General features: G+C 43.1%; 3 protein-coding genes across 4 annotated transcripts in view; 2 read left to right on the top strand and 1 right to left on the bottom strand.

Annotated features, from left to right (window-relative positions):
* The window catches only part of igsf21a (immunoglobin superfamily, member 21a), a 280,322-nt gene extending 277,318 nt beyond the window's left edge, over positions 1–3,004 (top strand). For both annotated transcript variants that reach the window (XM_083771276.1, XM_083771277.1), the window contains exon 10: positions 1,388–3,004. In XM_083771276.1, the coding sequence (XP_083627402.1) occupies positions 1,388–1,464 (77 nt within the window). In that variant the 3' untranslated portion in view covers positions 1,465–3,004. The remainder of the gene's footprint in view (positions 1–1,387) is intronic.
* Positions 3,005–8,076: 5,072 nt separating this feature from the next.
* On the top strand, positions 8,077–11,263 carry klhdc7a (kelch domain containing 7A; the record flags this gene model as incomplete). Its single annotated transcript, XM_083771125.1, has 1 exon — positions 8,077–11,263. The coding sequence occupies one exon, from the start codon at positions 8,077–8,079 to the stop codon at positions 10,870–10,872; it is 2,796 nt and encodes a 931-aa protein (XP_083627251.1). The 3' UTR covers positions 10,873–11,263.
* A 4,190-nt stretch (positions 11,264–15,453) lies between these two features.
* On the bottom strand, positions 15,454–20,304 carry aadacl4 (arylacetamide deacetylase-like 4; the record flags this gene model as incomplete). The annotated part of the gene is made up of 4 exons (XM_083770956.1): positions 15,454–16,237; positions 16,357–16,420; positions 19,289–19,514; positions 20,128–20,304. The coding sequence occupies 4 exons, from the start codon at positions 20,302–20,304 to the stop codon at positions 15,454–15,456; spliced, it is 1,251 nt and encodes a 416-aa protein (XP_083627082.1).
* Positions 20,305–21,887: the final 1,583 nt, after the last annotated feature.

The following is a 21,887-nucleotide window of genomic DNA, read 5'->3' as shown; positions in this document are numbered from 1 at the left end:
TTGGATTTGTTGCTGTTTGAGATGCAGGAAATACCACTTATCCGCCAGCAGGTGGCGTACCCAACCACTGGGACTCGTCAAATGGAAGAGTATAGGCAGACCACAGTGGTATTCACATGTTTTACTTAAGTAAAAGTATCAATACTGCACTGTAGAAATACTTTTTTTTACTTGAGTAAAAGTACTGAAGTGTCGGTATTGCAATGTACTTTAAGTACCGAAAGTAGAAAATACTCATTATGCAGATCCATTTCAAAAGTTTTCAAACGTATACATTGTCTAAAAAAGTCATTTGAAAATAGCAGATCCACAAGCTCTGTGAGCTTGTAGATAGGCTATTTTCGAATCGCTGAAATGTAGGGTTGAAGTGGTATGTTTTGTAATAATAATCTAAATCTAAAGGTTTTCAATAATTGTACTGTAAAAGTCAGTGTTGTACCCGAACGCGTTCAAATAACGATAGTTCACGAATGCGTTCTCATTTGGGCTGAACGTGAACTGAACATACTGTATTTCTGCCGGAATGAACGTCATTGTGAACGCGTTCATTTCTGGCGTGTGTAAACGTCACTTTTTCTCGTTCAACTTCGTTCAAGAGTGAGTGGGGGCGTTACAGACGTTCACACGGGCAGATGCAACAGATGCGACAGTGTCGTCGTTAAGCAGCAGGAGCCTAGGATCCCACTAGCAGCAGCTGTCCGTTTATCATTAGCACAACCACGAACGTCCAACACATATACAATGAATTACTCACTTAATGCTGTCTGCAGGTTCCATGTTTAATTCCAGCGTGTGTAACCTACATTGTCTAAGTGACAGTTTTCATATTGTAAATATGATCGCTAACGTGGTTTAGCGACTAGTACTTTGACAGCTCATCCATCGTAGCTTGTTTACAAGTGAAGTGGACTTCCTGTGCAGAAACTGCCTCATAAAAATAAGAGCCACTTGTATTGATTAGTCAACACTAGTTTTATTTCCACATCTACTTACAGGACGTTAACATCTCATTTGAGTGAGTCAGCATTCTCTAAATCCCTGTCTCTCAGCTGGAGCGCAAATAAAATATAACGATGGAACCATGAACTTTAGTTCAAAATGTTGAATTATGAACTATGAACTGAACTAGTTCCTTTTTAAATTGCTGAACTGTGAACTGAACTAGTTAAGTTAACTTTCCCAACACTGGTAAAAGTACAATATTTGCCTCTGAGATGCAGTGGAGTAGAAGTAAAAGTACTGAAAACATTCAAACACAGAAATGTCTTTAGTAAAAACCAAAGAGGTTTGCACGCTGTGTTTTATTGTCATTTACAAATGGTGTCATTGTTGAAACAAGTGATGTGTGTCGTTACCTGACTGTGGCTTTTTCCTGTGGCCCTTTCAGATGGAGCATCTTGCAAGGACATGCTCGGACTGACTTGGATGGCGCTTGTCCTCACAGTGATTGTGGAACTGACGTGAAACTTCCTATAACACACACACACACACACACACACACACACACACACACACACAGGCACGCACACACACGCACACACACACACACACACACACGCACGCACACACGCGCACACGCAGGCATGCACGCACTCAGTCACCCACTCACACACACGCACGTACACGGTAAAATCCTCCTCAGTGCAAATTAAACTGAGTGTCAAAAATGGAACCAAATGGACCCATAATGGTTACATTAGCACTGAGGGGTTTACAGTGTATTTGCTGTCCTCGCACAAAGGCACACATACAGTATATGGTACCCACACTATTCAATAACACATGCACACTTAAGACACACACGCACGCACACACACACACATGTGCGCGCACGCACGCACACGCACATACATTCTACTATCCTGCAAGCCTTCTCCAGTCATCAACAGACCCCCCCATGCGTTAGTCGATCAGGAAACAATGTCGTCACATGATGGCGCTCCACTCTGTTTTTTGTAAAGAAATAATAACCAAGATAATGTTATAAAAAAAAGAACCAGAGACAAATAAGAGAGTAACCACCTCCAATATAGCCCTGCCCAATCATACTTACATGTTTTTATTTTATTTTGTTTTATTTTATTCGCTTCTTGTCCCTCGTCTTGCCTGTTGATCAATAAAATGAATTGATAAAAAATAACAAAAATAAATAAATAAATGTTTTTTTTTTGTTTTTTTTAACTTTGTTTGGTGTTGACTAAAATGTGACATGTGACCCCACGTTGACCACGCGACCCTTCTCTCACACTCCCCCTGGAATAGAAACCACAAGACAAACTAATGCCGTCGCTCAAAGTGAACATTCTTTTGTCCCTCCCTTTTTAAGGGTTTTGTTTTTTCCTGATGGCTCGGAATGTATGAAAAGATTTAAAAAAAAATAAGAAAAAATAATTGTTGAGAAACTGTGGGGGAAGAAAAGGAAAAAAATCTCTTTTGGAGTGTATTTTGTGTACATCAGTGTAAATATTGAAGATAATTAAAGAGGTTATATGGGTGTCAGGTCAGGGGAATGGTTTATGGATGTGTTTTGGGAGGGTTTGCAGTTTCATTACCTTTTTAATTTAGGTCTCATTCCAACACACCTTTTCTAGAGATAACCCCAGGCTGTAAGGACATGAACAATTCACAGCCTTTTTTTATTTTGGGCTTTTTACATCTATATGGCAGGTCTCTGAAAATATATGACAATTATCTAATATGTCTGCCATTTTGGGGTTGTGGTGCATGTGACGTTTGAAGATTCTTTCTCCTTTCTGTGTGCTGCAGCCAACTGCTGCACTGCAACTCATTGTCAAGCCTGATTTATATTTATGCATCGTGTCTTGGGCCAAACATGGCAGATCTACAAGTTCATAAACTGTGAGCTTGTAGATTGTCTGTTTTCGGCACGAGACCCCTGTGCACAACCAAGTATAAATGAGGCGTCGCTGGCCTGTAATCCAGTTATTTACTTGTTACATACTATCTTAAGTGACCTACATTGTGTACAATACGTAACACCTTTTCCCAGGCATTTCTAGTAGGATCATTTTAGCCGCCAATCCGGGGAGGTGCTCACCTGAAGCAGCGTGTGTAAAACAGGGTTGTTGCATTTGTTTCATATCATCTGTATTAAAAATGGAGAGATGATCAAAATTATCAGCCTTGACTTATACTTATGACCTGATAGTGTGTTTGGATGGTGTCGCACACCAAGACTAGAGAAAATGCTCATGTCTCAGGTAGATTATTGTGGGCCAGCAATATCTGAATTCAGTCATTATAGAGGTGAATCAGAATGGACTATACCAAATTGGACAGATCCGTCTTGATCACATGACTAATAGCCTAGATATAATGTGTGGATTGTGTGCCAATTTTCGTGATGTTTGGACAAAATTATATCAAACAATGTGTTTTGCAAAAATTGGTCTCTTGGTGTCGCTATAACAGGCTAATGTGAAAGATTTGGGGCAGAGGTTGAAAATGCCTATGGAGACAATAACTGATCTTGCAACACATTGTCTGGCTGTAGTTCGGGGCATGAAATCGTCTTATAACAGACTATGAATGAAGCATTAGTAGTGTGTATCTATCCCTTTAATGTTCGGAACTTCGGACACATTCTACTGTATGTCTACTCTTTGGCACTTCAGCACATCTGGTAGACAAGGGTAGTTGATTACAGACACAATTTCATTATAATAAGCAGGGGCACCGCTAGAATTCCTGGACCCCTGACCCTTGGGCTAGTGCTTTATTTCAGAGTACTCAACAGATACAGGGTATGGGGTACAATTTCGGACACAAGAAACTGGGTAGGCACACGTTCAAGAAAATAAATCACAGGTTCTCTTGCCATGAGCTTCACCAAGGTTGAATACTTTAGCCTGGACACTCAGGCATGTTAGATTCTTCACCCTGTGTATCACAGTGTAACCCCTCCCTCCCCCAAGGTCACCTAAATGCAAGTTACAAAATGCTTTGCTTCACACACCACATTGACCGCCACCTCTCTCTCTCTCTCTCTCTCTCTCTCTCTCTCTCTCTCTCTCTCTCTCATTCTTACACTGTGAATGTAATCCTTGCAGTAATCCTTTTCTCTTTTTTTTCTTCGGAGTTCACAATAATTGCAATTTAAGCTATATTCTAAGGACACAGCGTGTATTAAAGGATTACGTTTTAAACCTGGTGGGAGATAAGAGATGATGAGATTCTCTTAAAAAGCTTAGTAGAAACAGATCGAGGATACGCCCATCCACAGGGGAAGATTGGCTCACCTTGCCAAAGTACAATCCATATTGCATTTTTTAGATGAGAGGCAGCGTTGCAGGAACATTATAAACAGACATTCATGTGCCTGCTGAATTAATTTCTGGAGAACAGGAAGGAGGACATACAGTAGGTGCTATACAGAGTGTCTGCTTCTGTATATAGACTCAGTTAACACAGTTAGACCCTTCTTAAAAACACCTAAATCCTGACCTACAGTATACGTTTTCTGAAAAACTTCAATTTTGAGGGGCGCTAGCCCCTCCTATGTCCGGCTTTGAGGGTTTTCTTAAACACAAACATTGTCCTAGCACAAACATTGAATGCCATTGACAATGAATGGCCAGTTTTGAGTGTTCGTGTAAACACAAACATTGAAGACGAAGGTGAGGACGCAAATTGTGATTGGACGGAATGAGATAATGTATGAGGATTTATGATGATAAGAGCGCCCTCGATCACTTCACGGGTGTGATTTATTTTTCTTTTTTTTTAATCATGTTTCTATATATTGTTGTTGTCGGGTGGAAACCTTGTATGTACAAAACCTTTTCTATTTATTATAATTAAAAAAAAAACTTAAAATATAGAAAATAGTCCATCTACAGGCGCACAATGCCTCGCATATTGCACTACTTTTGTCCATGACTCTTGTATGTTGAAGTAGCGAAGACACATGCACATTGGAGATACAAGGTTTCTGCCTGACAGTGACAATATATAGTAACAACTAAAATTACACAGATGCTTTCCCGAATTGAAAGGTATAACAATGTATAGGCTTTCCACGTCGAAATGGCTTAAGAACTTTTATTTCTCTATATTGTTTCTGTCCAAACATCACGCAAATTGGTACACATTATCTCTATAGTCATGTGATCAAGATGGATCTGCCGATTTTTGAGCGGTGCCTATAACCTAATAAATGTGTATGTGTGTGTCTGTCTGTCTGGGGTACAAACAGTGTGTTTGTCAGCAGAATCCACTCCCATTTCGATCCCTGTTTTCAGACGTGTTAAAAGCGGATTGACAAATGAAAAGATAACATCAGACTGTGTGCAAGGGCACAAGGCAAGGCATTCACCTGTATGAATGACGCATCAGTGTGAGTTGAAATATTCACTGTCCCATTTTCATATATTCATCATTCCGTCTTCGGTGTGCCTTTTGTGTGCAGTGCGACACGTTGTGACTTGTGAGCTTGTAGATTGGCTATTTTCAGTGTGCTATTTACATGTAGCTCAGCTTTTGTTTTGGTTCAAGAAGCACTTCACCCGTTGTTCTGTCCATTCACACTCAAGAGAGAAAGCCCCAATCCTCTGTGGATGTGTCAGAAAGAAATGTGCCAATTGCTTTTTAATTAGTTAATTGTCAATCTGTTCATGTGTGACACACATGCATGTGCATGCTTGCACTGTACATGTGGAGAGATTTACAACATACAATTATATGCATCCACCTCTGCTCTGACCTTCCAAACAAAATTTCAAAGGTACAAAACTGGCCTCCACTGAAAGACAATGGACTAAAAACCTGCCACCAACAATTAATGTCATGGATATTTTCATATTTGAGGCCTCATTGTCTTCTGTAATGAATAAAGAAACCTGGCCTTTTTTAAAGATAGGTGGTAAGTATTTAAAGATCGACTTCAACCATTTTCAACCTATCTTCATATACACAGGCCACGTGTAAAATAAATGGTACCATATAATGAGCATGAGTGAGGACCAATTATTAAAAGACATGTTGAACATTGGTGAAATCGTCCTTTAATAAATCCCTTTACTGCAGCAGTAGCCTAAATGTGTTTCACTAATGGACTTTAATGTGGGAAGGGGGACAAATAGCTGGCTTCTGTGTGGGCTATTTGAAATCACACATATAGTGTAAAGTACTGTTTCATTATGGAAAGGATTTTAATTTATTATAAGTTTATTATTTTATTTTGTTCCCAAGATGAGCATCAATCATCAATTTAGGATGGCTGGCTCAGTCACGCTATGGATGTTCATGAGCCGTAGTACTTCTCTGTATTGAACAGATCTTTTACTTTACTCCCTCCCTCCCTCCCAGGGCACCATGACTCTCAAACCTTTTTGTCTCTTGTTTGATCCCCTTCATCAGCAGAGGAAATTGAAGGCTGATAAGGTCTTGGTTAAAGGTTAAGATTAAGATAGAAGATTGTTTCATTGTTGAGGAAGCCACTGCATTTAACTCATTTCAATATGAAAATTAACTTGCATGGTATTGAAACTTGTTTGAGATATTCCAACACACTAAACATCATTGTGCAGTTATTCTTTGTCAAAGTGTCAAATATGACGATGATCTATGTTTATGTACAGTACCTAGTGTAAATAGTCACTGTTTTTATTGGCTTCTTCTACTCTTGTTTTGGTGTACAGTATGTTGACCAGTTAACTCAGGGGTGAAAGTGTATCTGTGCATCTATGCACATGGCCTTCAACCATTTTGCTCAGCAGTGATCCTGAATGGTATACCTGAGACAGGGGCGGAGCCTGAATGATTCACTTGTGACCTGAGACGGGGTGGACGTGGCGAGCATATGGAGTTGCCCCATGAGTGAATTATTCACAACTTAACTGTTACCTGTGGATTCCAGTTTCCCTTGTGTCATCCACGGGGCATGCTATCAGATGACCAAACATGTGGCCATGTCAAAGAGGACACATGGCACCGCCTTCTGTATTCAACCCCCTTTCCCAACGCAACGTCTGAAATCCTCGCCAGAGTGCTGCTGAAATGCCCACTTTGTTGTGTCGCTTGACTACAGCCACCGCTCAAGCACGGTGTTATCAGCAACGACAGGCCCGACAGCTGTGACTGAGTGACACAGCTCCCATGTGACAGAGATATATGTTTGCATCTCAGCGTAGTCTATAAAGGTGGATGGCATTGTCAGGATACATCAGGCTCCATGCAGACACTGTTTGCCATTTCTCAGCGGAACTGTCTGTTTTATTCACATATTGTTTGTGACCATATTACCAAGTAGTTTCCATTTCACAGCTTATAAAAATGTTTGTGCATAGAGTGGTTCTGTCCCTGCATGCATAAGCTGCAGGCACGACTCTTCAGTGTGAAGCCTGGCATGTGTATTGGTGCAGAGACAGACCTTTGCTCTTTGGCTTTGGCTGTGCAAACAGGATGTATCCTGGTTATTATGAACTTGATAAATGTCACCTAGCATCATTCCTCGCCCCTTAATTTAAACTGGGTTTGCAGCATCTAATCACATGTTTGGAACAGTGTGATCTATTATTATTTTATAACAGACACAGTCAGTTGCTGACACGAAGAGAAATGACCTGGGCCACTCCTGTTCACATTGTAAACACTGAGCTGAAAGAATATTAGCATTTCTTAAAAACAAAGTCAAAGAAGAATCAATAAAGTTCTTAGATGGCACTTGAATTAATGTTATATCAGCGCATTGGAAAATAGCTATCAGGTGACTCAGCAAATTTCATAAGCAAATATTGACTTATGGCATTATGGGGCATTTGCATATGCTCTCTATGGTTAGTAAGCCTGCATCTCTTCCCCAGCAGGTGTAGCAGGACTGGCGCACCGCCCCTTTAGGGACACGGATGCAAAGTATATCCATGGGTGTCAACTTACCCTTTGACTGCTCTGAGAGGCAACACAGTCATCAGATCACCATGGCTCTCATACGATGGAAAACAAGCAACATGCTACCCTCGGCTTAGACGCAACCCAGGACAATACATAGTACTCAATACTGTAAGTAAACGTAAGCCAAGCTCAGACACCCGTCACAGTCACAACCAGCCTGCAGCCATGCCCATAGCCGAGCTGTTGGGCGTTCAGATAGACATGCAGCTGCTGTTAAAACTGACACTCTCTACAGCCGCCGTGCTCCTGGTGTCCTGGGCCTACAGGTTCTACAGCAACAGGGGACATGGGAAAGTGCAGCTCAGTGTCAGAGATGTCCCGGAGAGGCCGGCTGGAGAAGAACCCACGGATGAAACCTGTCGAAGTTGCAAGACGGCCCTGCGGCGTCGAAGCTCGCCCAGAGAAGATCCCGACAACGATGGCGAACAACATGGACCCGTGGAGATTAACTCCATCCTTGACAGCCTGACACCTGAAAACATCTGTGAAAACACAGCTGAAGTACAGCTGTGCCTGCAGACAGGAGATTCTACTGCTGGAATTACGAATGCAGAGGACATATCCAACACCTCCAGTGCGGACCCAGGCATCTGCATAGAGAAGACAGAGATTTTCCCTTGGACAGCGCAGGTGACCAGAGAAGATCCAGACAAAGATGACGAACAACATGGACCCGTGGAGATTAACTCCATCCCTGATAGCCTGATATCTGACTATGACAACATCTGTGAAAACACAACTGAAGTACAGCTGTGCCAGACAGAAAACTCCACTGCGGGAATTACAAATGCTGAGGACATATCCAACACCTCCAGTGTGGACCCAGGCATCTGCATAGAGAGGACAGAGAATGTCCCGTGGTCAACACCGGAAGAGGTGACCAGAGAAGATCCCAACAAAGATGACGAACAACATGGACCCATGGAGATTAACTCCATCCCTGACAGCCTGACACCTGACATCTGTGAAAACACAGCTGAAGTACAGCTGTGCCAGACAGAAAACTCCACTGTGGGAATTACGAATGCTGAGGACATATCCAACACCTCCAGTGCGGACCCAGGCATCTGTATAGAGAGGACAGAGATATTTCCTTGGACAACACAGGAAGAGATGACCTGTGGTAACGCTTCATGTGAATCTACTCTGAACCTTCCCAGTCCCAGAGAGAGTAGGACAGCCAGTCCCACAGGGCGCCGTTCCCCTCGATGTCTACAGAGGCTGGAGGGCAGTGTGGGTGTTGGCAGGGAGTTGCGGAAGAATACAGAGCACCAGGGGGCCTTCTCCAGCTTCCTCTCCAAGGCAGCGATCAAAGTAGAGGATGCTAACCTGGTCATGGAGGAGGGGGGTGGCTGCAAGACTGTTTATGGAAAGATATATGACACCTATGTGGAGTCATCATCTCACTCTATTAGGGACTCAACCATTTATGAGAGACAACAAGCATCAGACTCCCAGCCAGGGGAGTTCAGGAGCCGCGGCAGCAGTCTCACAGAGTACCCCTCATCTCTAAACCCCATCATTATACAGGACTTGGTTTTACCACACAGGAGTGCTGAGGAGGATCTAATCTTTCTAGCAGGCTGTGAGCAAAGGCACACTGCCAGGCATGCGCTCCTACGCAAGAACAGCTATCTGATTGCGGCAGAACACTCTGAGCTCCCAATTCCTGTTCTAACTTCAACTCCTGTGGATGAGTCTTTGACCTTTGCCTCTGCCAACCCCGTGCTCAGTCTCCCCTCAGACAGCAAAGGTAACGAGCCTAGTTTACATACTGTAGCAAGTGCTCAGTTTTTCCAGCAACCAGGAGACCACCTGGGCGGGCCAGATATAGAAAGCCCTAAGGGTAAGCTCGATTTGGGGAATTGCATGGAGGTGCTGGCCCTGGCAAAAAAACAGGGCCAGTCCTCCCTGCATGAGGCAGCCCTTCAAGTCATGTCGGATAACTACCTCCAGGTGCTCAGGGATCCCACTTTGTATGGAAGGCTATTGGCTGGTGAGCGGGAGAAAATTCAGAAACAGAGAATGAAATGCAGGAGGTTTGTTGTTGTGGCTGACATGGACCTCCAGGACTGGTCGAAGGGTGCCGGCCCACGGAGGCTGGTGCCAGAGACGGAGCAGAGGAGGGGGTCGTCCAGTGGACTGTTCTATTATGATGATTATGAAGACGCCTGGCACCATCTCTGCCCCATCCCGCAGGAGGTTATATCTAAAGGCTGTGCAATGTGCACGATGGACAACTACCTATTTGTAACGCTTGGCTTTCAGGGCACAGAGAGGGAGATGGTGCCCTCAAAGCGGGTGTTCTGCTACAATCCTGTAACATCCATTTGGAAGGAGATCAGTCCAATGAATGAGGCCAGGCCTCACTGCAAGCTGGTAGCCCTGCAGGGTTACATTTATGCCATTGGAGGAGAGTGCCTGTCTTCGGTAGAGCGCTACGAGCCGCGGACGGACAGATGGACTTTCGTGGCTCCACTGCCTAACGATACATTCGCTGTGGCCCATCGAGCCACAGTGTGCAACGGGGAGCTGTTTGTCTCGGGGGGAACCCTTAGATACACACTGCTGCGTTACAACCCAAAAAGCAATGTGTGGAAGCCCAGTCGGCTCGTGGGCAGCAAAGGCCGGACAACAGAAATGGTGGCTGTGAGGAGCTTCCTGTACCGGTTCGAAGTTAACCCCCTGCTGGGTGTCAGCGTGTACCGCTACCACACGTCGGTTCGTGTATGGTACGAGTGCAGCACCAAACGCATGCATTGGTGCCCTGCCTTCCAGTGTGTTGCCATGGATGACAACATCTACTGCGTCAGCCGGCAATTTACTATACGGTTCAATGCCGATGAGGTCTCTCCTGCATTTGTAGCCGAGGATTTGAGTGTCCTGTCTGCAGCCAAGGGCATTCTTTTCCCTTTTGTCCTCTCACTCCCTGATAAGAAGCCACTCCAGACTAGTGTCTGACCAGCAAGCATTTCTATTTTTCATTGATCTAGAGATTGGGTGTTGACGGAGTGTCCCAGTAAGATCACACGTGGCATCGGGTTTCTTGTTGACTGAGTGGTTCTGTTTTCTGCTATTCATCCAGTTTCTGAGGCTAAAGGTGTTAATCACTTTTGTATGTAATTACTGTTATTCATATCATGCTAATTATGATGGCCATCGAATTAGCCTGCACGTCTTCTTTGAATATTTTCAACATTTTTGTGTACTGGGGATTACAGACAGAGGCATAGCTGTCTCCGTCACAGGCAATGAAAGTAAAATATTAGGCCATTAATGGTAATCAGACTTCTGTTTGTTTAGATTTACTCAGGGGGGTGCTGCTGTATAAATTGTTTCTACAGTTTGCCTCCTCCTCCTCGCTGCCATTAGGTTAGTTCTAAATCATTCCAGATGCTTTTCTTGTTTAGCTGCTAACATAATCCATAAATAAGTCTTACAGTAAATGAGTTCATTCAACTATAACACATTAGCACCGTCGAGCACTATGCTGACAATCTATCACTGTGCATCATCTTGTAGGGCACCAATATTATTTACAGTGAGTGGACTGGATACAATGCAATTATTTTCGTTTGCTCTTTAACAATGGCATTATGTAAATGATGTGATAGCGTTCTTATATGGGAGATTCTATAAATAATGTACCCTATGAGAATGTTGCTGCTTTTGAAACTCTTTCCAGGTTGGGGTTTATGAATAATGTAGTGCTTTGTTTGATATAAGGAAACAAAAGAAATGTGCATTTTTGACAGCTAAACCACCCTTGCCATTTGTACTGAATCCATCAATCTAAAGAAATATTTTATCTGTTCTTTTGTAAATGAAATACAAAGGAAAGTAAACGTATTCATAGCCCATTGGTTGCACTCTCAAATAATTGTGCTGATTGATTTTAAGTGAAAACTGAGACCTGGTAATAACAAGAAATTGCAGAGACGGCCTATAAAGCAGTTTCACTCAAGCAAAGACAAAGGCTTCTGGTTTTATTTGCTGTGTTTCACTATCATACATAATATAAATATGCCTGTAAGAATCATAAAACAAAAAGATTAATATCAATTGTTCTCTCATTTACAGTTCCAAGTCCCTGGCACCAACTTTAACATTGCCGAGTCAAAGCACCCGGTCGGGCGAGTGACATGCAGCTATACCACCATCGTGTGGTTGAGAGCGAAAACACAAGGCACATGGTGTATAATGCTGAGGCTGAGCTACCATACTTTCCCTGAGCACTGAGCCATAATGTCACACCAGAGTGACTAACTAGCTATAACAGCGGTCAGGACAGAGTAGACTAGAGGGGCTTCAGTTGCACTGGGAGACAGCAGGCAGCCTGGGAAAAGGGGAGACTGACGCAGATGTTTGACCATCAAACATAAGCATCTTTGATTCTTCCTAATTACCCACTTTCATTCCCTGTAATTAAACACCTAATGGAATGGGACTTAGACACGTCCCATCAGACTCCCCCTTGCATGAATAATAACTTCTGCTTTGCCTCAATACTCAGGTCAACACCGTCATCCACTCTTTTACTATTTTATCCTCTTCTTTATGTCCTTCTTTTCTTTTTTTACGTCTCTCTCTTCATTCAGTATCTAGGGCAAAACTAACAGTCCATTCTGAGTTTTAATTATTAAGCATGAGGAGAGAGAGAATTTGCATGTAATTATTGTCTGGAAGGGTAGTAGAGATGATTTATGGACACCCTCCAACAACCCCCCAAGCCCATAGCGCGCGCGCACACACACACACACACACACACACACACACACACTACGACAGCTCCCTGCACAACACGGTCAACGTACAGTAGACTTCAAGAGGACAAAACGAGTCTCCTGGTAAATTTTTCATCCCTTTTGATTGCCAATTACATTTCACATGCCACATGTGCTGTTGACTAATAAAACCTCAAGAAACCCTGCAAACAGCATGGCCCCTGCAGGTGCAAAGGAGCCCAGTGCGTCCATCTGGCCCTAGGCATGCGGTGGTGGTGGAGGTATCGAATGCAGGAGACGGGGGCAGTGGTCTGGGACCTGCAGCATGGAGCGCCGTCTCAAACCCAGATCCTTGTTGTTGTGATTGGCAGCGTGCAGGTGGCTGGAAAGTGCACGAGGTGCTCTGGCGAACGAATCCAGGCCGAAAGCACTGAGCGGGTGTCTCTGGTATGCCGACGTGTACGTGCTCTGCAGCCACTGCTGCTTTCCCAAACAGTGCTTCTTGGACTCTAGCAGGCCAAACTTGGTTGGAGGAGCTGGAAGAGAGGGGTTAGGGGCTCAGTTGTTATTTTCCTCGAGCCATTGTTTATGCCAGCGCAGTGAGTGACCCCGTTATATATTATATATATTATAAAATAAAATAAAACATATTTTTTTGGGGTAGCAGTCCAAGTCTAATTTGACGTTTACCAAGTTTAAGTACTGAATGCTGGTGCCGCCTACACTTTAACACAGTTTACAGTTTGCTTCATTGCATATACTTTATATTGCTGGTTCTTACCAGCAATTGGGTGGTCAGACTTTTCTGGCTGCCACGACAGGCTGTCTGGATTCCAGGAGCGCAAGGAAGGTGTTGCGGAGGTGTTCTTACGGCCATAGCTTTCATCATATAGTGTGACCAAGTAATGGTAGGCTGGTGTGCTGTGGTGAGTAAAGAACTCCTTTGATGGAAGCCCCTGAAACACAACATAAAAGTGTACACACGATAGGATGACCTTAAAGCCTAACTTTACGGCATTACGATGTCGCTCTCTGAATATTACTGATTCTCCATGAACAATACAATTATATTGCAGGCTATACATTAGAATTTACCCACTGGCCTTCATCACCTTTCAGACTTTTCAGACTTTAAATCATTTTCATTGGGTGAAAAACACATGGGCAGCAAGTTTACTCAAACAACCTTTTATAGGAACTGCTTAAATGAATCAATGGTTTTCAACACCTTTTATGACCGCTGCACCTCCAACTACAGATTTGTGCCCATGAAGAGGACAAGAGGTTCATGAAAGGCCTTATCTAGGGGCTGGTCAATATTATGCAAATGTGACCACTATTGAGGAAAAGAAAAGCCACTAGCCGTGCAATAGTTGTGTCGGGCATTTAATTGGGCGGTAGTGCAATGATTGTTGTAGGTTAGTCTGACCTCAGCTCTCCGTAGGCCTGAATGTTTCACGGAGACGTCTGGCTTGGATTTCCACTGGGGCCGATAGTCAATGCGGTTGGTGCTGCTGGCAGTCTTGGGCTCTCGGGTGAACTACCTCAGACAGAGAAAACAAACAGTACCATAGGGGTGTGTGCGTGCGTGTGCGTGTGTGTGTGCTCGCATGCGTGTGAGTGTGTGTGTGACTGTGTGTGTGTGTGTGTGTGTGTGCGGCTGTGCGCTGTGTGTGTGTGTGTGTGTGCGTGTGTGTAGTGCGTGTGTGTTTTGGGTGTTCAGCCACATGAGCAATGAGGGGGAGGGTTCAGCAAAGCTCACACTTCGCTATCGACCGGAAGACGTGCAATATTTCTAAAGCCATTCCTCTGCTCAGATCCTGAAGCAGCAGTCCGTGGCTGCGCCTCCCGTCAATGCAATTAACGCTGGTGGAGCTGTACCCCGGCCCCTCTCTCCCACCAGGAGGCTGTGCTGATGTAGCTGAACTGAGGCTGTCTAATCACTTTGCTATAGATTTGACTACCAACTGAGGCACTGCAAAAACCTCTTGTCACATCACCATGGAGCTAATGCCTTATGTTTAGGCTCTCTCTGGCATAAGACAGCAGGCAGTGCTCCCACATTCAAATGGAAGCCAAAATGTCATTTGGTTACTGGGTAAGATAGCCAGTTCCTGTCTACGGATATAAATAGGAATCATTGTGCTTGCTGAGTGAATAACATAATGACAAGTTAACCCTTAGCCAAATTTTACATTTCAGATTGAGTGCATGGCAAAAGAAGAACAGGAAAATATTATATGCCTACCTGTAGTCGGTCCTCCAACCAGTTACCTATTAGGACTTTCTTTCCATACTTCTGCTCAATTCTCCAGCCAGGTTGGATCCATTTATCATTCCTCATGTTTGTTTTGTCCATGCTGTTCTGTCCGAGAGCCGTTGCTGTGCTAGAGCATGTTTAGCAAGTCAAACAGATAGCAGGATGTAGGTGCATTCACCTGGCCCCATTATGGTGTAGCCGGTGCAGGAAAGAGAGGAGCTCTTTCGTTACTATGGATACAGCAAACACAGTGACAGCCATTGCAAGTAGTGTAAAGAGATGCTTCACACCAGTCGTTAAAAAAACAAATGACATTCCATTATGCAAATGACTGGAAATCGTCTTTGAACACATGAGGGGGAAACTAATACTGAATATTGTTTTTCAATATAATGTGTGCATCCTTGAGGCTACATTTTTCATTAAAACAAGCAATAAAACAAATTAATTGTATTTCTTTATTCAAAATGTTCTCCAAACAAAAAATCACTTCCAGTGAATATTTTTTTTTGTTTTGCTTAATGATTAAACAACACGCATGCAGTTAGAATATTATCATTATAGCGTTTTGACAAAATCAACAACACTGTCCACAACTCGTGGTGCAGAGGGAAAGCTCAGCCACCCCTGGTTGATAAAGTTAATGATGCCATGAAAACCGTCTGCCACATGTTGCCAGGTGACGTCCACGCCCAGATCCATCAGCCGTTTCCGGTAAATAATCCCATCATCCCTCAGGACATCATACTCGCAGGTGAGGATGAAGGTGGGCGGGCTCATACGGATGACATCGTCCTCTGCCAATAAGGGTGAGACCTCAGGCTCCAGGCCGCTTTTAATTGTGTGATACACTTCGCCATTGTATTCTGCGGCTGGCAACTCGGTGTAGCCCCGAGCTAAGCATGCCTCTGGGAGGTTGGAAGGGGAGAGCCACTCATGATAGCATGGCTTGAGCTCCGTGGGGACATGGTTCCCTTCCAGCACGTCCTGGCAGATAGACATGTCCCCATTGAGGTACTGCAGGAAGTAGAATGCCACCCGGCCACGGAACAATATGGGCACAGCGTGGTTTTGCTGGTATGAAGGCAGGTTGAAATCTGCCATCTGCAGAGCTGGGTAAATGAGGACCTGAGCGCAGGGGGACGGCAGATGTCCGTCCTGTTTCTTTGCCAGCCTTTGGCAAAGTGCGGCTGCCAGGTTCGCCCCGGTGCTGTCCCCACCGACTGCCACTCTGCGAGGGTCCACACCAAACTCTGCCTCTGCCACTGACAGGAAGTGACATGTCGCTGCGTCACAATCATCCAGCTGGGCGGGGTACCTGTGCTCAGGGGCTAACCGGTATCTGAAAGGAGTGAGAAATGCAGATGGAAGGAAAGATAATCAAATGCTGGTTGCTTTGCAGACCTAATAGGTGTACGGTATGACTTGCTTAGACAAAGTGTAAAGGAAGAGAGAAGTTACCCAACAGACACAACCGTAGTCTCTGTCTCCTTGGCAATTTGCCGGCAGACTTCATCAGCAGTATCTAATAAGGTAGGCAGAAATATTGTTTGCAAGTAACAACTGATCGCATGGTTCTTTGCAAGTGGCAAATCACACAACATGGAATTAACTTTTACCCTTCTTTTTCACACACTACTGTATATGTACCTTTATTGATTTATTGATAGGTGTAACTGTCCCAGAACGAGAGACAGGGTTTTCAGCTACAAATATAAATAATATTGTATGGTTTTGCTTATGTATGTTCATGCATATTTTGGGTTCATTTCATAATGAATAAATAGAATTACAAATGGCAATAAATATGTTAAAAGGTTATATCACAAGGTACAAATGCACCCTTTGGAAGGGAGTCACATGATCAGAGTGTCACGTCATTCACATGACGTCACCTGTCAGTAGGGTCAGAGGTTGAACTGAGTTCCTGGAGAGAAGCTGTTTTGTTTTGGGAACGTCACAGAGAGAGACGACATTATCATTATTCACATGGTTCAAAGGCGCACACGGTACATATTCTCTGTGATTTTATTGTGATGTGTTGTTGTGGATTGTTTAATGTTGCTTAATGTAGAACTGTGGAATTAGTGTGATCTTTTGAATGCACATGTGTGCACTCACTAATTCCTATTTCACAATGAGTATGGACTCCTACAACTCAAAATATGTTTGTTCTTATTCTAGTTTTCACGGTGTCTTGGTGACTGTCAAGAGGAGTATCACCCTAAATAAAACCAAAATATGACATCTGTATGATGCGTGGACATTCCAATGAACCTGTACAGCTACAATAGGGGGGCAAATCAGCAGCACAGCAGTCAAGAGTTATAGAGTTACAGATAGTGAAGTAAAGAGTAAGGAAAGAAAGTACTAAAGTATACAGCAATACAAGGCAAGAAAAAGTAAACAAGATAAACAGTATACAACAGTACAGTTATACCTATAGGCTATAACTGTCTTGCACTATGCAGAAAAACTACCGGTATGCAGAAATACAAGGTTACAGTGTAAATACAATGTAATTATCCTGTCCTAAAACAAATAATAAATGTCAAACAGCAATATACAACTACACACACACACACACACACACACACACACACACACACAGTCACACACGCACACACACACACACACACACACACACACACACACACACACACACACACACACACACACACACACACACACAGAGGTTATATCGCAGCTCAGCTGACCAATCACCACAGCTAAAGTGCCATGGCTGGCTGAACTTGCACTGCAAGCAACTTCGCTGCTTAAGGAACAGTTGCTGCAGATGATTTTGTAACATTTAAGCGCTACTGTACGGCTAGGTAGACACTGGAGTTTATCTCATTTCAGCCACAAGAGGAGATCAGAGTTCAGCCAAGTCATTTATACTGTGTATATAAAATAATCATAATAATAATTTGAAATGTTTAGGTAGAGAAAGATCACAAATCCCTACAAAGTAACTTTTAGTAAATAATAAGATCGTGTATTATGAGTACAAAGCTGTGTTGTTTTAGAGACATGTTGACTCTTTAGCAGCCTCTGCTGGACTCACAGGGTTCTGTCACACACCATTCCCAAGCCCAAGCTCTGCTGGCTCAGACAGTCTATATAATACTGGTTACCAAAATGTATTGTCTAGAAGTCATAGAAAGGATATACACACATCACAGTTTCATATGGGGTAGGTTTTTTTAAAGAGTGATAACTGGCATTAAGCTACTGAATTGGAAGGTTTATCATACCAAAATATAAACTAGAGACATGTAGGAACACAAAGATACCAAATATTTACGGCCACTTTAGGTGGTACCAATTTGTGAAAATATCAGTATTGGCCCCTGCACTACAGGGTCCTCAATGACGCTGCATCGCAACCCTAATTTAGAAAATTCAATAAGGAATCTCTGTTTTCATCTTCAGCTTGAGAGGTAAGCAGCACTTCTAGCCAATCTGCAGTCAGCCAATCAGGTGATTGAACCCTTCCTTTAACTGAGCAACCCACCTCCATCCCCAACTACACCTTGTCACAATCGTCTAGTGTTGAGAAGAATGGAGGTTCAAAATCATTTGCACTGCCACCACCAGGGTCTAGACTCCAATGGGGGTTCTCCCTATTAAAATCTAATACATTCAATGTAAATGGAGTCTAATCGCCCAAATCTTATCTTGTTAACAGTGTGTGTGTGTGTGTGTGTGTGGGGGGGGGGACGACGACGACGACAATTCTAATGACATTCCTCTCTGGCCTTCGGCTGTCTGGCCTGGCGAAGACAATAACCATGGTGAAGACTGACTTATTAAGTTAAATAACATTATATCACAGAAGTGATCAAACTGGCAACTGTAGATCAAACCTGGGTCTCAGGCACAGACTCATAGCACCCTCTATAGGTATCTTAACACAATAACATGAGCTTATCAGGAACACTGATTAATCAATCCTGGGTGGTACCAAAACATGAACCTGAAAATGATGCGTGTTGTCAGTGCAAAAACTCCAGCAACACCGGGCAAGCTGATAACTACTTCTGATACTATATTACTATCACAAACATTTGCTACTAATCTTTTCATCAAAATAAAATGACTGAATTGAATAATACAAGCAAAACAAGAATAACACCACTACTGTGTTGTTTTTTGCTGTCTATTCATGCAATAGGCTATGAGCACTTGTGAAATCTCATCAGAGCCTGCCAACTAATAGGCCTTTATGAAAAACCGCAGTGACAACGCTCGAAAATGTGGCCAGGAAATTGGCATAGGCCGACCGAATAAATTTGGCATACCGATTGCTCATCATAACAATCTGAGGTGTACAAGTGTCCTGAGAGAAAACAATGTTGTACGGTTAAAGGGATTGCTTTTGAAATTGTACCTAAATTGCCAGTCACCCATCCGCCTCCATGGAAATACATGAGACCTCTTCTCAAGCCTTCAGTGCCCACTGTTGATTCATACACTCGCACTGGCACCTGAGAAAACCTCAGGTCCTTCACACGCAGGCAAGGGGGAACTGGGTTTATGTGGGTTAGGAATTGAGCCCTAAACCATCGAATGAAGCTGACTTGTTGACATATACCCAGACGTTCCAGGATCCTGCCCTGGGGGGGAGAGAAAACATATGCAGTAGGGTAAGTGGAAAAAGTATTTGATTCATTAATGTATCCATTCATTCACTCATGCTTAGTAAATGAAACGTCTACCAAGTCAGATCACCCCCCCCCCCCCCCCCCCCACTGTCTCTTGTGAGATGTTGTCGACATATAAGGTAAAGTCCTAAACAGTAAAGGTGCTTTTTGGTAATTATTTTATGGCAGGTTGCAGATGACAGCACTGTGTAGCTAAGAAACATTTTTTATTTATATTTTGACTCTCAACATTATGAATTGAGTAACTCCCATTTTTACCCTTTTGCCTAAATGTACACGAGGAAAAACAATTGACCTTGTCTCTTTTTGCAACTTGGTCAGACGTGTTTTCTTATCTAAAGTCCCTTATCTAAGCTTTATCAGCAGCTAGAGGACGGAAAAAGGACAGACATCTCTGCCACCGAGTCTGAAAGAACGGAGCCCACTTTTAATAACTCCAGCTTTGTTCCCCAGCTATTCACCAAGGAATAAGTTAGATTAATTAATTCAAGTGGGAAGAACATGCATTTGACATGCAGAGAACACAAAATAATAAGCAGCAACAATTCCACAGATAGATACTCACCACAATTGCTATTCCAACAAACAGGCCATGAACAATATGCAGTTTCCCACGATTTGCAACCCCACAAGGAATGTCTGAATTCATCATCTCAGAGTACACGAGTCCAATTACCAGAAGGAGGAAGGCTGCGAATAGAGCAGCAAAGCCAATTATTAAAATTGCAATGCTAATGTCCATGGTCTGTCTGGTCTGTTCTGTTCTGAAGACGTTAAGGCATTGCGAGTTAACTAAATGCTTTATCTACCTGCTGCACACGCCTCCCACATTCTCGTGTATGTGTTGTGACCTTGGGCTCTCTTAATGACATGTTTGACTATCCAACAGGCGGGCAAACAATTCTACATTTCATGTAGAAGCAATGAAGCATCAATCACTTATGTTCCCAATGAAATCTAGAAGGTTTTGCTATGAAGAATTCCCATTGCCTTGCAAATCAGTATAAGACTGATTAATGTATTCTGCATTTTAGTATTTACGCCGGTCTGTTCATCCATTTTCACAGACAATCTAATTCACCCAACCGCACTCAACAAACTAAAGACCGGAATGTTGTGGTATACTGTGGTGTGAAGTTAGTTAAAACCACTGCTGCAGGAGATTTAAATGTCACCCTTGAAGACTGACTATAGCCTCTGAATTTACACTGTTGATCTGTAGATGGCAGTGATAGCATGCATGAGTGAAAATAAACTGTACTCTGGCATTGGATGTTTTTAGATTTATAGATATCTGGGTACAGCCTAAATACAGCCACCACTGTCAGCATAAATAATGTGCTGTTTTTTGCATAACAAATCATAACCTAACTAATTTCAGTTCAGTTCGAATTAATTTAGGGTTAACTTCGAATGAAATTTAATTTTGAGTTTAGACTTTTCTGTTTCAATATACAAAAAGATGACAGCATCTGGAGCTGTTTTGTTTCAGAGCCTCTAGCAGTCCCCAAGAGCCCCTCTGCCTTCTCTGAGTAGCTGAGCCCAGCACAAAGCCACCATTGTGAGGCTGCTCTTTAAACCCATCCCAGTTGCTGAAAAGGCCCTGCATTCAACGAGACACGGTACAAATCACAGGGTCTGGGCCAAAAATCACAGACTGGAATCTTGTCTAAGGTCCATGAATTCACAGGATTTGATCAGCAGGCTATAGGTATTCATGCAGATTTCGGTCTGTAATTTGGGCATGATTCTGTTTAGTTAACCTATTTCTCAAACTGCTCTGTCACAAACAAGTCTTAGTGCTTTTTTATGGTTTTATCCTCGTAGCAGTTTTTGTATTAACCTGTAATTTCGTTGAACTGTAGGCCTACCAAACATTTCAATCAATCAATCAATCAATCAAACACAAATTATTTGTTGCCTTCCCAACCAACGGCCGGGGTTAAAAAAAGTATAGGTTTAGCATTCACATAAAACCCGTTTTGTTATCTATGATCCATGTTATACGATCCTGCACCTTTGCACCCATTACACCATTTGTGTAGATGTCAATGCCAAAGTGGTCTTAAGAACAGGATGGTGGTGCGAGCCTAAAAAGCAGTCTGTAGGCTACTGTAGCCAGGATAGGCAATTTATGTGCGCGCGCGTGGGTCTGGGTGAGTGCTGTGCATGGGCACTGGGCAGGGTGATTAATCACCAATAATACTGATTATGAAAGAGAACGTTTCGCGTTTCATCCAGGTAAAATTATTTCAGAACAGATTATCATTGCAGAATGTAGCCTGGGTAAGGTAAAGGTTTAAAGATAAGGAATAGTTTGTGTGG

Source organism: Protomyctophum parallelum (genome assembly GCF_964188405.1).
Source record: "Protomyctophum parallelum genome assembly, chromosome: 8".
Classification (NCBI taxonomy): domain Eukaryota; kingdom Metazoa; phylum Chordata; class Actinopteri; order Myctophiformes; family Myctophidae; genus Protomyctophum; species Protomyctophum parallelum.
The sequence above is the reverse complement of the archived record's forward strand: the minus strand, read 5'-3'. Positions and strand labels throughout refer to the sequence as shown.